The sequence below is a fragment of the Myxine glutinosa genome, chromosome 10, assembly GCF_964187855.1.
Source record: "Myxine glutinosa chromosome 10, kmMyxGlut1.1, whole genome shotgun sequence".
Taxonomy (NCBI): domain Eukaryota; kingdom Metazoa; phylum Chordata; class Myxini; order Myxiniformes; family Myxinidae; genus Myxine; species Myxine glutinosa.
This window is the reverse complement of record NC_136270.1, coordinates 118,495,381-118,510,559: the sequence shown is the minus strand read 5'-3', so window position 1 is coordinate 118,510,559 and position 15,179 is coordinate 118,495,381. Positions and strand designations below refer to the sequence as shown.

The window sequence follows — 15,179 nt, the reverse complement described above, 5'->3', positions numbered from 1 at the left end:
ACCGTCTGTCTCCTCCATAACTCCAAAACCATGCAACCTAGCGGCCCCAAACTGCTATGAGGATTGGATCCTGTAGACTAAATAAATGTCCAAATTTGGAGTGAAATGTGATAAAATTTACCATATCTAGCGATTTTATAAGTGTATACTATATTCATTTATTTAGGTGAGGCTGTGATTCTCATTCTGGGGTTGTTTTTTTTACTTAAAAATTAACTTATTTCATACTTCCATGGGATATGGTGTCACCATTGTACCTGCAATGTTTTCAAAATTCTGCAGCCATTTCAACCAGAAGCAATCAGCTTGATATCGCCTGCCAAGCCAGCCGTTCCTTATCTCCCATTTAGTTGGAGTGCTTAAGCCGCTTGGAGAGGGCTCTACAAATGAAGTCAGAAATACCCGTGTACTTGATTAGTCACAAGGCCGGGGAAGTTTGGGGGTGTTATAACACCTTTTGAATGATTGAACACTATTCAGGCTGCTTTTGCAAGCCAAGGCATTACCGTAGACAGAGCTCCCTTTTTGTTTTTCAGTACCCATTTTTGTGCGATATACTAACTCTTACCTCCCTTCCTTCTCTCCTCTCCCTCCCCCATGCCCCCTCCCCATATTCCCATCAGGAAGTGACTTACCCGGCATCATTCGGTACTTTTGCTGGTGTAAAATATAGAAAGATTAAACTCCAGTAATAAGCAACTCAGCTGACAAGACCATCAAATGGTCAGTTTGGCAAACACCACACGGACCAAATGCTTAAAAATAGTAGGGCCTGCTAAACTGTTTATTAGTTCAGTTTACAAACCCACCATGAAAACTTCAAAATTCAAATGAGAAACGTGTGAAAACAAAATGTCACCAAAACAACAACAGCCCCACACCCTATTTTAACCAAAAATAAATAAATTAGGGGCTCCAACATGGAACAATCAATGCTTTATCTTTAGCAGCTCATGCCAGCCGATAACTTTCATTAACTAGTTTAAGAGTCAAAATCAAATAATGCCAAGGAGAGCACAAAATACATTTTCTAGAGGACTGGACTCTCAACCACAATAGTCATTTTTCAAACAGCTCTACGATACAGCAATTCGGTCCTTAAATTTGCCTTTTCAATGTCCACAAAACCCGCTCCCCAAAGTTGCATACACGCTTCTCCGTTGAACCAAATCGATGACAAACCCTGGCACGAGCTTGAGCCAATGTACGATGGGAATAATTTACTGCGACAACGAGCATTTCAATGATACTTATACACCTCTTACCATACGAGTAATACAGAGCCCGAGACTAAATAAAATAAACTATTGCTTTAAGCAGACGCGCCGGTTCAGGTTCGAAAGGACGTTTCCGTGAACATGGTCCAAAAGGTCCTCTCTTGATGCCATCCCGTTGAGCATCACTGAAAAACATGGGGAGACAAAACAGGTACAGGATTTCAATTCCATAAACAAAATTAGCCCAGGACAGGAGAGGCCACCAAATTGATATTTGGTATCATTTGGCAAAATAATAATCTCGCTATATTTAAACTAGAACAGCACTTAGTAGAGCGCATACACCTCCGCCAGGCTGAACGGTTTACCTTTTGTATACCGCCGAAAGGCCTGATCCGAACCAAAATCGAATCGGCTTGTTCTCGTCACCGAAACAACTCATTCCCCTAGTTTTGTAACAAGTCGTCCACAACCTTTTGAAATATCAAGCTGGATATCATTTTTGGTCTGATAACTCAATCGTGAAGAATCACTTAGAAAATTAAAAAATTCTCGTATCCGGATCCGTATTCGCATCTTCACAGAAATCAAATATTCGTTCTGATTGGTTTTATCAAACGAATTTGAAAAATCAAATCGATTGGTTTTAACCCCATCACTCATTGGTGAAAAATCATTGAAAAATTATTGGATCCGGATTCAAATCTTCATCAAAATTGAATCCTTCCTTGTCCACTAAGTTTCGTCTGAATCAGTCCACAAGTTTGAAATATCCTGCTGTATATCGTGTTTGGCCCTCTCAATGTTGAAGAATCACTTTTAGAGTAATTAATAAAAAAAAATAAAAAAGATAGCTTTGAGATATTCTGCTCAAAGACAGACAGGGGAAGGGGTGAGGAGTGAAACCAACCTTTGCACACCTTTAGTGGTGGATCAAGAACAAATTCGAGAATGAGATAACCAAATAAGGACACATTTGTGGCATCGGCTACATGCTGCAACCTGCTTGGAATCAAAGCCACTCGTATCCCAACGGTACTGCCACGAGGCCTGGGCTATTTACAACTCTTCCCAATAAAGAACACGCACAAAACAGACGGCCATGTGACAAATACACCGAGCAGTGCGCAGAATCTGTAGCCACAAGTGGCTTAGTACGAGGTCAAAATTCAAAATCATTCGATTAAAAATAATGCGCTCTATAACAAAGCGTCCAGTAGCGCCCTCAGGTGCGAAGCACAGGTAGTTTCTTTAGACGCCAAATCAGATGCCCGGGTTGCACAAATCTCACCTATGCCAACGTCCAGTTCCTCCATGATCGTGTAGTGCATCAAGTACATTGGCCAAACGTGTCCGTCAAACAGCCCAGGTGGGTCTGGTACTTTGTAGTTTCTCTTGCTGTGGTAAAAGGACACGTCACAGCTTGGGCAAGCCCAGCACAAAGCAAAGAACCATGGATTTAAATGTAAATCCAGGTGACAAGAATGAGAGTTTTCAAACTATAAAAAAAAAAAAAAATTTTTATATAAATAATAATAATAAAGGTGCTGCCCCTGCTTACAAAATCGAAATGCATGCAGACAATCAGTGGATGAAACAGGGGGTTTTAGACGATTTCCAAATGTTCGAGTGCAATGCATTGTGGTCTTTGATTGAGCGTTCCATGTTAGCACAATCAGAAGCCACCAGAAATCAAATCAGAGGTGGGAGGAGAAAATAAAAAGAAAGAAAAAGTAAAGGCAGATGGACAAATGAAGCACATATTGAAGAAGATGCCAAACACCAAGAGAACCTTCAATGAAGAACATGCCAAGAAAGGAAAGAGATTGTACGAATTTCCAATCAGTGGAATCTTCTTCCAAATCAGGTAAAGTGTACACCTATTAGTGAGGTCACTGCACTGGAACCCCTGGAGGTTATGGGTTTAGGTCCTACTAAATTGCTGACAGCAATAAGTGATATTGAGGATTATACAAGGTAGTGTTTGGAGAAATATTGTCCATCAGAATGTACAAAACAAATAAATAACTCGGGAGTTCAGAGAACACCTTATGCCAGTCTTGACAAAAACAGATGGACACAGATGGAGAGAAAAACTCATATAATCCCATCTGATGAAACCGGTAGGGGACCAACAAGAACAAAACGAATAGCCAGAGTTACGTGGGTGTTAGCACTCTATTTATGAAGTTCGTCGAGATTTTGAGCTAGAAAACCAGCATGTTTGTTGACATTCTCCTGGAGCAGGCAGGCTCGTTTAGCAACAACAAACAACAAGCTCGGCTTTGTATGCAAAAACAATGTGCCCTGCAGTGCTGAAGGCCCTTTCCGATGAGAGTTGGCAGGAATGTACAAGTACTTCCATGCCATTTCGGAGAGAAGTGGAAGCCGTTTACAGCAATTATTTAACGAAAGAAGGCGTTTTCCGCTTGGGATCTCAATCGACACACTGAAACTTCCGGATTTCTTCGGTAGCTGCCTGCTGAGGATTTATCAACTGTGAACTAGGTGTACTGCTGGATATGAAACACGGATCAAGAATACGATGTGGTCCATCACAGTAGGATTGGTATGTCCGTAATCAGCTCTGCATGTCAGTGACGACCTTCTACAGTGATCTTTGGACCGCCATCTGAGGGAGTGTGTATATATATATATAGCCTGGTGTTGGCTTAGCGGTTAGGGTGCTGGCTTGGGATCCTAGGATCCTGAGTTCGAATCCCAGTCAATCGTTGAATCAATGCCAGGGGGGTTGACTAGCCTGTCATCCTTCCGAGGTCAGCAAATTGAGTACCAGCTTGCTGGGATGAATGATCCCGGCGTGTACCCCGATTTAGAATAGGTACACCGTATCCCTGCGCATCGTAAGAGGCAAATAAGGGTTGGTGTCAGGAAGGGCATCCGGCCATTTAAAAAAAAAAAATTGCCTCAAACAGGAAACCACGATTGGCATGGGGTAACAAGGCTAACCCCGGCTCAAGCGGGGAAAAATTGCCTTAAAACGATCATTAAATTCATATATAGTCGTGGCACCGAAAGCGAGCACATCCTTTGCGATCCAGTTACATATCGAGTCAGTCAACGATTTCCGTTGTGAAACTTCACAGAATCAGTTCGAGAGGCCCAAAGGCATCAATAATCACCAGGTGAGATGGTGCTACAGCAGCTGTAGTGGCCTTCAATGACACCGAGCCATATCTCGGTTTGTGTTTGTACCGGTGAACCAGCATGTTGGCCTCGTGGAGGAGAACCAAAGTAGGCCGTGACAGGACTCTACTGCGCATGCGCAGCAGTTATCGTAATAATTAATTTCCACGATCATTACCGCAATAGCAACTGGAATGCAACATTATCGTACAATCGCAATTATCGCCAAGCACGAGTCCAGAGCTGAACCTTCTGCCAATTCTTCAGAGAAAATGACGATTTGGGAACGATCTGAGTAAACTATGCAATAATCAGATATTGTATACCTGGGCACCAACATTTTTCCCGAATCTCGCTCTGAGCACAAGGCAAATTTGATTGGTCGATACGGCGTACAATTTTGTCCAAGCACTGCTAAACTGAAGGTATTGTAAGTGCAAACAAGGGGATTTGTGTTCTGCAGTGATCAAGCAAATAAGTCGATCAAAATAAAATAAATGTTTTAAAAGTCAAAAAGAAAACAAATAAAAAACCCCCCATTGAATCAAAAGTTTACCGCAACCTCTTTTACAAAACCTTATTACCTCCGCCACCGAAGGTAGATGGAGGTTATGTTTTCACCCCTGTCTGTCTGTGAACAAGATATCTCAAAAAGTTGTCGACAGATTCAGACTAAATTTGGTGGAGAGGTAGCGCAAGTGACGAAATGGTTTGATTTCGGTGAAGATCTGGATCCAGATTCGGCTACTAGAATTGTAAGCGATTCTTCACCATTGAGTGATAGGGACAAAAGCGATACATAGCAGGATATCTCAAAAAGTTGTCGACAGATTCAGACTAAATTTGGTGGAGAGGTTGGGTGTGTGACATGAACTAATCGTTTCGATTTCGGTGAGAATCTGAATATTGATTCGGATAGGAGAATTATTTAATTAGGTGATTCTGCAGCATTGAGAGATCGGGCGAAAAGCGATTATATAACATATTAAAAAAAGTTATGGACGAGTTATGACTAAACTTGGTGGATAAGCTGGTTATCTGGTTGGACAAGAACAAGCAGATTATATTTTGGTTCAGGTCCGAATCCAGATCCGGCCTGACAGTGGGAAACAAAACAAACCGTTCAGCCTGGCTGACGTATGCGCTCTACCGAATGCCGTTTTAGCTTAACGCATTAGAGTTCTTCGTGCTTGTTGTTTACGTCCTTTAAAACTAAGTTTCCTGTTTAGAACGATTTTCTATTTAGTGCGACTTCCAAACAAAGCAATTGATCACGCTCAGGATGAGATTTCGTATTTTTTGCCAAATTCAGAGCCCACGCCCCACTAAACTGAATGTTCATGTTCCAATTGGTGCTCAAAATATCAAATTTAATTGAAATAAAGTTGTTCCTCAATCATACAAATAGACCGAATGACAGATTGAACCGATTCCTTAACCCCGCTTTGCACTGTGTGTGGGGGCTAAAAAACAAAAACAGCTCGTTTCTCAACATTCAAGAGGAAGTGTTGATTTACCTGTGCTACAGATTGCTAAATAGCCCTTGGGGAAGTAACCAATCAAAAAGAATCACCATGTAATGCACCCAACTTACTCCTCCCTTCCCAATCAAAAAAAAAAAAAAAGTAATAAAAGGTCTCCCTTCTGCACCCCGACCCCCAAAACAAAACTTACCTCCGGCGTAGTTTACACTCCTTGTAGGGAATGTTCAAAAAATACATTTCATCAAACACTTCAATGAGTGGTCTGAAGGGGGTGGTGAGGATGACAAAGAGCACCTTTCAGCAAATCAAAACAAACAAAGGTTCATATAAAGGTCAGAAAACAAAACACCAGAGATAGATTTGCAAGAAAAGCAACAATTTGTGAATCAATTCAAACACAGCTTCATCAGCAAGGAAATGGCAAAATATCGTACAAACAAACCTGACAATGGGACATGTGTGTGTGTGTGTGTGTATATATATAAAACCACCTTTAGAGGCCATTTTTCCCCGCAAAGCGGGGGTTGGCCTTTTTCGGGCACCGTGGTTGTTGTTGTTGGCTCCCCTTTTTGAAGCAATGTTTTACGGCCGGATGCCCTTCCTGCCGCCAACCCTTTTTGCCGCCTTTTACAACAAACAGGGAATTACCAGCGAACTGGTACTCGATTTGCCGACCTCAGAAGGATGACAGGCTGAGTCAACCCCCCTGGCGTTAATTCGGCGATCGACCGGGATTCGAACCCAGGATCCTAAGCTGGCACCCTAGCCGCCAGCCCAACACCAGGACATATATATATATATATATGTATCAGACTGAGCTTTGTACAAAGAACCTCAAAAACTGCCCACATTGGCACCTGCAGCAAAACTAAGCTCAACCAGTCTTCTCTACATTGATTGAGCATCAAGCGGGGAGGGGGGGGGGGGGGGGCTTTGCGAAGGGAAGAGCAAGTGAGGTCCCTGAACCCATTACATGATGGAGGAACGAATGCACAACAGACAAGCAAGTCTACCTAACCTTCCAAAAGAACCTCAAAGACTGGGGGATCCTAACAAGGTGTGCGTTGTAGGAAGAGAGACAAAAGTCAGCACCGGTAGGTGAAGAGGAGGAAACCTTCCACGATGAGCACGTGGACACAGTCTTGGTCGGGAAGTTGGGAATCGGACACGTTTACGCCATGGGAGCGCTCAAACTTGGCTGGGTCAAACTGCCAGGCACGCACCGTGTTCATCAATGCGTCCATGTCCAGGGAAGAGATCACTGTAGGAGCAGGAAGGTGATTGAGGTCAAAGGTCAAGGCAAAAGCTATTACTCATCAAAATTGAACTCCTTCACATAGACAACCAGCATGTCAGAACATCCTCCATTTTGTATCGAATCCAATTTTCTTACCGATCCCGTACCAAAGGAAGCAAAGCTTACCGTCGTACTGTTTGAAACCGGCCTCGTCCACTTCTATCTGATCCTGGGGCTGCGGGCAAAATGGGAACACATTTTGTTGGAGACCAATGTGCCAAAGGCACGTTCCTCTCGCAGGCCTTGTCATCTAAGAAAGACTTAAAGCATTTCAGCCTCTAAGTCAAAGGACAGCCTGTTGGATTACCGGTCACTGGAGTGAGGGTTGGAGGAGGAAATGAAAATAGAACACATCAGCAACGCCATCTTTACACTGAAAATCTGTTTCCAAAGAAGAAAAGCACGTGCAGCATCGAGGCGTGCCTCATGCTACTACGGACTGCGTCTCACACACGCTGAAAGGGTTAGAGACGCAAACGACCAAATGGGTAAAACACGTCATTCGTGGATCAACTTCGACCTTCGACCAAAGCGCCCATCGGTGATACTGATTAGTCAAACAACCTGGCAAGCATCCATGTTAACACAGTCTAGCAGAGGAAGAAGCTATATATGATGGTCAGGGCTCAGACATTCAAGGCCACAAGATGAAAAAAAAAAAATTCTTTTTTTTTTTAACAAAGAGCAGACAAGACAAACGTACATGATTGAAACCTAGGTTACAACCTAGGTGCACTCAGGTGGGAACACCACACGGGCCATTTGAGTGGCAACCAGGCTTCAGTTATAAACAAAGCCATTGCACAAACCATTCGGCTGTCCAACTAAAAAAAACAAAAAAACATGGGAATTCTGACAGTTTTTTTTTTTTTTGTATACAAGATCGAGGCTCATGAAAGAGCTAAGTCAACCGACACATAAAACATAAAATTAGGGGAGCGGAACACAAGATGGGGAGAGGGGGAAGGACACAAACATTTGAGAGCAAGGACATCGAGAGAAATGTGGGAGGGGGAGGACTTGGGGGGAGGTTCACACACCGAAAGATAAATACAGTTTCGACGAAATAAAATTGTGAACAACGACAACTTTGAAAACGTGGAGAACGTACAGTGCAGCTTCAAAAATCCCTGCCATCGTCTCCAAGATCTCGCGAGATCATATTCCATATAAAAGAGGATCCAAGGAAGCAAAGATAACTACCTTGTAAAAGTTATCTTGGTGAATGACACTGCAGTTGGGAAGGACCTTGACCAGGCGATTTGTTAGGGTAGTCTTCCCACCATTCGTCACTCTGAATGAGGATTGGCCGAGGCGGAAACGAAAAGGTTAATTATATATTTACCTGTGCACACAACGGAATATCGAGTTATTTAATTCAAGTACATTAACAAATCCATCACAACAACGAGAGAATTCATACATGGAACACATTTACCCTGCACACCTGGGAAATTAGTTATTTGTGCCTCTTTTTTCCTGAAAACGGTAAGTTTCCTGTTTGGAATGATTTTCAATTTTGTTTGACTGCCAGACAATTTAAATAAATAAATGAAGAAATCTGCACAGTTTGGCATCGTGTTTGCGATTCATGAAAGTTACAGAACTTTCAGATGCTGACAACTTCAGAACCTTCTAGAATTACACACGGCGGGTTAGAAAGGTTCATTTGTGACGGACGACCAAATATTGAAGAGGCTTCACCACTTAAAATTCTCACTCCTCTCTGCGCATGCGCGATCGGGCCAAATTCAGAGCGAAAATAGAACGGCACTCGGTGGAGAGCATACCTCCGCCAGGTGGACAGTTTACGTTTTGTATCCCAGAGTAGACCAGAAAAAAATCACAATACAGAATCGCATTTAATCAAAATCATCTGTCCACAACTTTTTGAGATACCCTGCTAGGTTTTTGGTGCGATCTCCCAAATGGTGAAGAATCACTTTTAAAATTCCATCCGGATCCACATATTCACCAAACTTGAATCGATTCTTCGTCACACACACAACCTGTCCACAAAGTTTCGTCCAAAACTGAGATATCCTCCTATGTATCGTTTTTGGTCCCATCTTTAGCCTGGTGTTGGCTTAGCGGTTAGGGTGCCGGCTTGGGATCCCAGGTTCGAATCCCGGTCGATCGCTAAATTAACGCCAGGGGGGTTCACTCAGCCTGTCATCCTTCCGAGGTCGGCAAATTGAGTACCAGCTTGCTGGGATGAATGATCCCCGTGTGTACCCCGGGTTAGAATAGGTACACCGTATCCCTGCGCATCGTAAGTGCGTGACCAAGGGTTGGTGCCAGGAAGGGCATCCGGCCATAAAAACATTGCCTCAAACAGGGAACCATGATTGTCATGGGGCCCGCAAGGCTAACCCCCGCTCTAGCGGGGAAACATAGCCTTAAAACGATCATCCATTCATTTCATTCTTCGAATGGTGAAGAATCACTTTTAAAATTCTGCTATCCAGATCTGGATCTTCACCAAAATTGAATCGATTCTTCCTTGTCACACACACAACCTGACGAACAAGTTTTGTCCAAATCCGTCCATAACTTTGAGATATCCTGCGATATGTTGGTTTTAGCCCTATCTCTCAAGAGTGAAGAATCACTTAAAAAAATTAAATAATTCTCATATCCGAATCCATACGCAGATATTCACCAAAATCGAATCGAATCGTCCTCGTCAGACACCCAACCTGTCCACCACGTTTCGTCCAAATCCATCTATAACTTTTTGAGATATCCTGAGATATCCTAGAGATATCGTTTTTGTCCCCGTCTCCCAATGGTGAAGAATCACTTTAAAAATGATAGTAGCCGGATCCGGATCTTCACCAAAATCCAATCATTTCGTCCTCGTCACATACGCTACATCTCTGCCAAATTTCGTCCGAATCCGTCCACAACGTTTAGAGATATCTTGTTCACAAACAAACGGACAAGCAGACAGTGGTGAAAACACAACCTCCATTTTCAAAATAAAACATTCAATTGAAATTTGGTCCTTAATGTTAAAATGACTGTTGTCAGGAGGACAAACAGAACCAGTGTGTGGGGTAACAAGTACTTTGTGGGGTAACAAGTACTTTATCAACCGTTTCAAAACATCTGGTTGATGAAAAGTTAGATTGGGAGAAAATTATGAAAAAACTAATTAATTAAAAAGCTGGAAAAACTACAGTTGCAACTTCTATTGTCACGATTCTATATTAGGTTGCCCCCCCCATTACCGCCCCCCCCCCCCCGCACTCAAACTACAGCTCGTTTGGGAATCCAGGTCCAAATCACGTGTTTGTCCATAGTCTTCCACTTGGTGTTAAAGTACACAGCATGTCTACTAATGCTTTATGATAAATTTTTTATGGTCCCGCAGGTGTTCTATGGACAAGATCAATTAGACAGAAATAAATTTTCAATTCCCGCCAAAACCCACAAAAGTCGTTAACATGATCGAGATTCAAATTTCCCGCCTTATTCGAATCAGCGAACGTTTCCAAAATGGCAGCAAAGTTTCGATTCGAAATGCACAGGTACATCCGGATTGGCGGGAAATCGCGGAGAACCAGACGTTTGACGGAAATTAAATAATTCATCTTTTCCCGCCAAACACTTTCGTACCCAATCAGTAACCGGATCGAAAAACCACAGTACGCACCGCTTCGGACAACCGCAAAATAAGTAATTATATACACGACATGGGACAACCACCCGGCACGAGGACACAGTACTGTGGTTGTAATTGCGCACGACCAGGTACGCTCAGGTACTCACCCGCCAATCCCGACGATGTATTTGAGCGCCATCGCTTATTACAAGATGATGAACTGTAGAACCTGGGACCGAAGAGAAGCAAACTTTACCCGCCATATTCGACCAAGCACCATCGAGTGATGGAAACGCGCTTCCTTATATTAATTAATTAATTACCAACCGGTGAGACTCACCTGTAAGGAGAAGAATGTAAACGACAACAAAGGACAGGGAAGCGCGAAGACGGAAGCGTATTGTCACCTACTACTGTACAAATACACCATACTTCTACAACGGACGACACCAAGCTGCTGGAGCGTGTCCGGGGGGGCACGCCTTATATATCATCGCACGGCGGACCACGTCATGACGTCACGCGTTATGCGCCGTCAGTGGGTTTTTTATGCCCTTTTGACGCACATACTTAAACGGGCATTTGTGTCGAATTGGAGTTACTTTTAAGTAGTTATGGAAGTGGAGATGGAGGTGGGAGGGTCAAAAGATGAAGGACTAATTAGTAGGACGAACCATCCATTGATAAAGAGTGAAAGACTTCCTATTCGAATCGCTCAGAGGAAGCGAAGCGTCACTTGTTTTTCAAGGGGATAAACTGTTTCAAATATGAACAGGAACAACGAAATGAGTCACGGGGAGAGAGGAGAGTGGCGGGGGAGGAGGAGCCGAACATTTGCGCCATGACGAGGCGCGCGAGCACCCCGAGCACGTGCGAACCACGTGGGGACTGTATGTGTGACGTACGGTGTGAGTCACGAGGAAACAGGAAAGGGAATAGGAGGAACTTCGCGTTGCAGTTAGATTTGGGTTCTGATTAGGATTTGGATTTTATTTAGGATTTAGATTATGATTATAATTTGGATTTTAAAATGGATTTGAATTCTAATTTGGGTTCTGATTAGGATTAGGATTTTAATTCTGAATTTTAATTTGGATTCTTATTAGGATTTGAATTTGGGTTCTGATTCTGATTTTCATTTTCATTTTGATTTTGATTTGGATATGGATTCTGATTTGGATTTGGATTCTGATTCTGATTGGGATTCTTATTTGGATTTGGATTTGGATTCTGATTTGAATTTGGATTCTGATTTGGATTCTGATTTGGATTCTGATTTGGATATGGATTCTTATTTGGATTTGGATTATGATTCTGCTTAGGATTTTTTTTTTTTTTTTTGTATACAAGATCGAGGCTCGTGAAAGAGCTAACATTAATCACACAAAAAGTCAAACCGACACACAAAACACAAAAAACATGGGGAGCGGCAGACAGGATGGGGAGAGAGGGGGAAGGACACAAACACAATATTTGAGAGCAGGGACATCGGGAGGACTTGGGGGGAGATGGGAGAGGTACAAAACATATGAACACTGCAAGGACTCTGGGGTGAATTAGCGGAGGTAGAAAAGATCAAGGTTTTGGATGGGGGAAGATATAAAGAGATGGTGGTGAACAGCTGTTTTAAAGAAATGAAGGGAGGACTGGGATTGAAGGAAGGGGGGAGTTTGTTCCAGAGGCGGGAGAAAAGGGGTATGAAAGAGTGAAGGTGAGCAGAGAGCCTAGATTTTGGCAGTTTAACCATAAGAGGGTTGCAGGCAGATCTTGTGCGACCTGAAGGAATATTGGGGGGACAGAGCACAGAGAGAGCTGGGGGAGCAAGGCCGGAGAGGAGTCGGTAGAAGACAGAAAGACCACCAACCTGCCTGCGGTGAGTGAGTGAAAGGCCCTCGGAGTTAACTTCATCGCAGGAGATTCCAATGATTCTGAAAGCTTTGGCCTCAACAGCGTGAAGCCGAGCTCGGTGTGAGGCAGGAGCACCAGCCCAGAGGGGGGAACAGTATTCCATTGAGCTGCGGCTGAAAGCCTTGTATGTGGTGAGGAGCTCAGGTGTGCCAAGGAAGGACTTCGCACGACGGAGGATGCCCAGTCGGCGACTGGCTTTGGAGGCCAGCTTGGAAATGTGGTTTTCCCAAGAAAGATCATGGCAGATAGTGAGACCTAAAAGCTTGAGCGACAGAACTTCTTGGAGAGGATTGTTGAGAAAGTAGATGGGAGGGTTTTCCAGTCGGTCCTTTCGGAGAGACATTGTAAGAGCGTGAGATTTGTCAGGATTGAAAGACATGTTCCACTTGTTTGACCAGTCTGTGATTTTGTCCAGGTCTGCAGAGAGTGAGGAGGCTGCAGACTGCCGATCTGAGGGATGAGGAATGGAGCGGCAGATAGTGGAGTCATCAGCAAAGAGATAGAGAGGATTTTCCAGAGAGTCGGAGAGATCATTGATGAAGACCAGAAATAGCACAAGGCCCAGAACACTACCTTGGGGAACTCCAGCCAGAACAGGAAGGGGAGATGAGAGAAATCCATTCAGGGCCACACGTTGCCTACGACCAGAGAGGAAGTCCGCAAGTCATGAGTGGAGATTTCCATGGATACCATAGGAGGAGAGTTTGGTGAGCAGAGCTGGGTGCCAGACCATAGCGAAGGCATGTGATATGTCAAGTGAGACAGCTCTGATTTCCTGTTTGGCATTGAGGACCTCCATCCATTGTTGAGACAGCAGAAGCAACATGTCCAGAGTAGAATGACCTGGGCTGAATCCAAATTGATGATCAGAGATCAAGCCATTGGAGAAGAGGACGGATTTGATATTCCAAGCAATGATGGATTCCATGACTTTGCTGATAATTGGGAGCAGGCTGATTGGTCTGTAGTTGCAAGGATCTGTTTTTGCACCTTTTTTGTGTAAAGCGGTAATGTTTGCTGATTTTCAAGATGCTGGCAGATGACCTTGAGCAAAATTGAGGGTGAAAAGAACTGAGAGAGGGTGAGATAGAGTGGCAGAGCAGGATTTTAGGACCCGTGGGCTGATGCCGTCTGGTCCAGTTGCAGAATCAGAGTCGAGGTTTGATAAAAACTTCTCCACCTTGTCAGGAGAGAAGGACACAGAGTCCAGGAGCAGTTGGGTTCGACTGGGAAAGGTGGGAACAGAGAGAGATGGGTTTGGGACACAAGATTTTGAGGCAAACACAGAGTTGAGGCATTCGGCTTTGTCACGTGCGGTGTCAACTGTGTAGCCATTTGAGGTAAGGGAGGGGATGGAGGGGGACCAAACACCAGAAACGGATTTGACCAGACGCCACCAGGATTTGGAGGAAGGAGACAGATTTGAGAGTTCAATCTTGAGTGTGGAGAGATAGTGCTTCCTGGCACTCCTGAGGGTAGACACACACTTGTTCCGAGCTTGATGGAAGGAACTGAGATTGCCTTCAGTTGGATTTGCCTTCCAAGAGGCAAAGGCAAGTTGTTTCAGGGCAACTGCCTCACCACAAGATTCAGTGTACCATGGATGGGAGGAAGGGTAAGACAACTGAAGACGAGATGGGATAAATCTGTGCATGAGAGAGAGCAGTTTGCTTTGGAAGAATTCCCATGAAGAATTGATGTCAGAGGCAGTAGAGATGGGAGACCAGTCCAGATGATTCATGGCTGCTTGCAGACCGTGCCAGTCGGCCTGAGTGAAATGCCAGACTCGTCGGCGCTGAGGAGGCTATCTGAGAATGGCCAGAGAGATGTCCACTTTAACAAGCACATGATCAGAAGAACCGATTGGAGCAGAAGAGCAGCAGACATTTGCAGGGAAGTTAGTCATAACCAAGTCCAGAAGAGGAGATACTCCATTTACTGAGATTCGGGTCGGGAAATTGACAGATTGTGTCAGTCCCAATGAGTCGCAGAAGTCCTTTGCTGAGGTGCCGTGGCTGGTGAGAGATGAACCCACACCCAGCCAGCTGGCATGATGACAATTGAAGTCGCCACATGTGAGGAAGAGACAGTTTGGAGGAGTTGATAGAAGTTGGTCCATGTTGTCCGACAGCGAAATGTAAATGGAGTCATCACTGTTTGGAGGACGGTACAGAACACATGTGAACAAAAGGTGGGAGCGGAGAGGAAGCCGTAGCCAGAGGTACTCCTGGGGGTGGGGTGGAGAGAGGGCAGTGCAGGGAGAGTGAGGAAGGGAGTTTTTGATAAAGATAACCACCCCACCACCAGGACGAGCCTCAGGTCTATCATACCGGAGGAGGGAGTAACCAGGAAGAGATATTAAGGAATCAGAGACATCTTGAAGGAGGAAAGTTTCTGTTAAGCAGATCAAGTCTGGATTGTCAGAAGCAACCTGAATGGAGAGATCAATCAGGTTTGAGTTTAGGAGTTTAGGATTCTGATTCTGCTTAGGATTTGGATTATTATTTGGATTTGGATTC

General features: G+C 44.1%; 1 protein-coding gene across 2 annotated transcripts; it reads right to left on the bottom strand.

The window, feature by feature from the left end:
• Positions 1–756: 756 nt before the first annotated feature.
• NMRK2 (nicotinamide riboside kinase 2) lies at positions 757–11,531 on the bottom strand. 2 transcript variants are annotated; one of them, XM_068126225.2, is made up of 8 exons: positions 11,093–11,531; positions 10,920–10,981; positions 8,349–8,439; positions 7,272–7,320; positions 6,941–7,109; positions 6,039–6,110; positions 2,509–2,615; positions 757–1,402 (listed from the first exon to the last, which is right to left on the bottom strand). In XM_068126225.2, the coding sequence occupies exons 2-8, from the start codon at positions 10,949–10,951 to the stop codon at positions 1,305–1,307; spliced, it is 618 nt and encodes a 205-aa protein (XP_067982326.2). In that variant the 5' UTR covers positions 10,952–10,981; positions 11,093–11,531; the 3' UTR covers positions 757–1,304. The 2 variants fall into 2 exon arrangements, with proteins under 2 accessions (XP_067982326.2, XP_067952467.2); XM_068096366.2 differs by lacking the exon at positions 11,093–11,531 and having other exon boundaries at positions 7,272–7,458; positions 10,920–10,969.
• Positions 11,532–15,179: the final 3,648 nt, after the last annotated feature.

Excerpts from the sequence above, each read along its gene's own strand:
- NMRK2 (XM_068126225.2), bottom strand. The coding sequence starts at position 10,951 with ATGGCGCTCAAATACATCGTCGGGATTGGCGG. Across the intron at positions 7,321-8,348 it reads ACCAAGATAACTTTTACAAG|CCCCAGGATCAGATAGAAGT; the intron begins GTAGTTATCTTT and ends TTTTGCCCGCAG. Across the intron at positions 7,110-7,271 it reads CGGTTTCAAACAGTACGACG|TGATCTCTTCCCTGGACATG; the intron begins GTAAGCTTTGCT and ends CTGCTCCTACAG.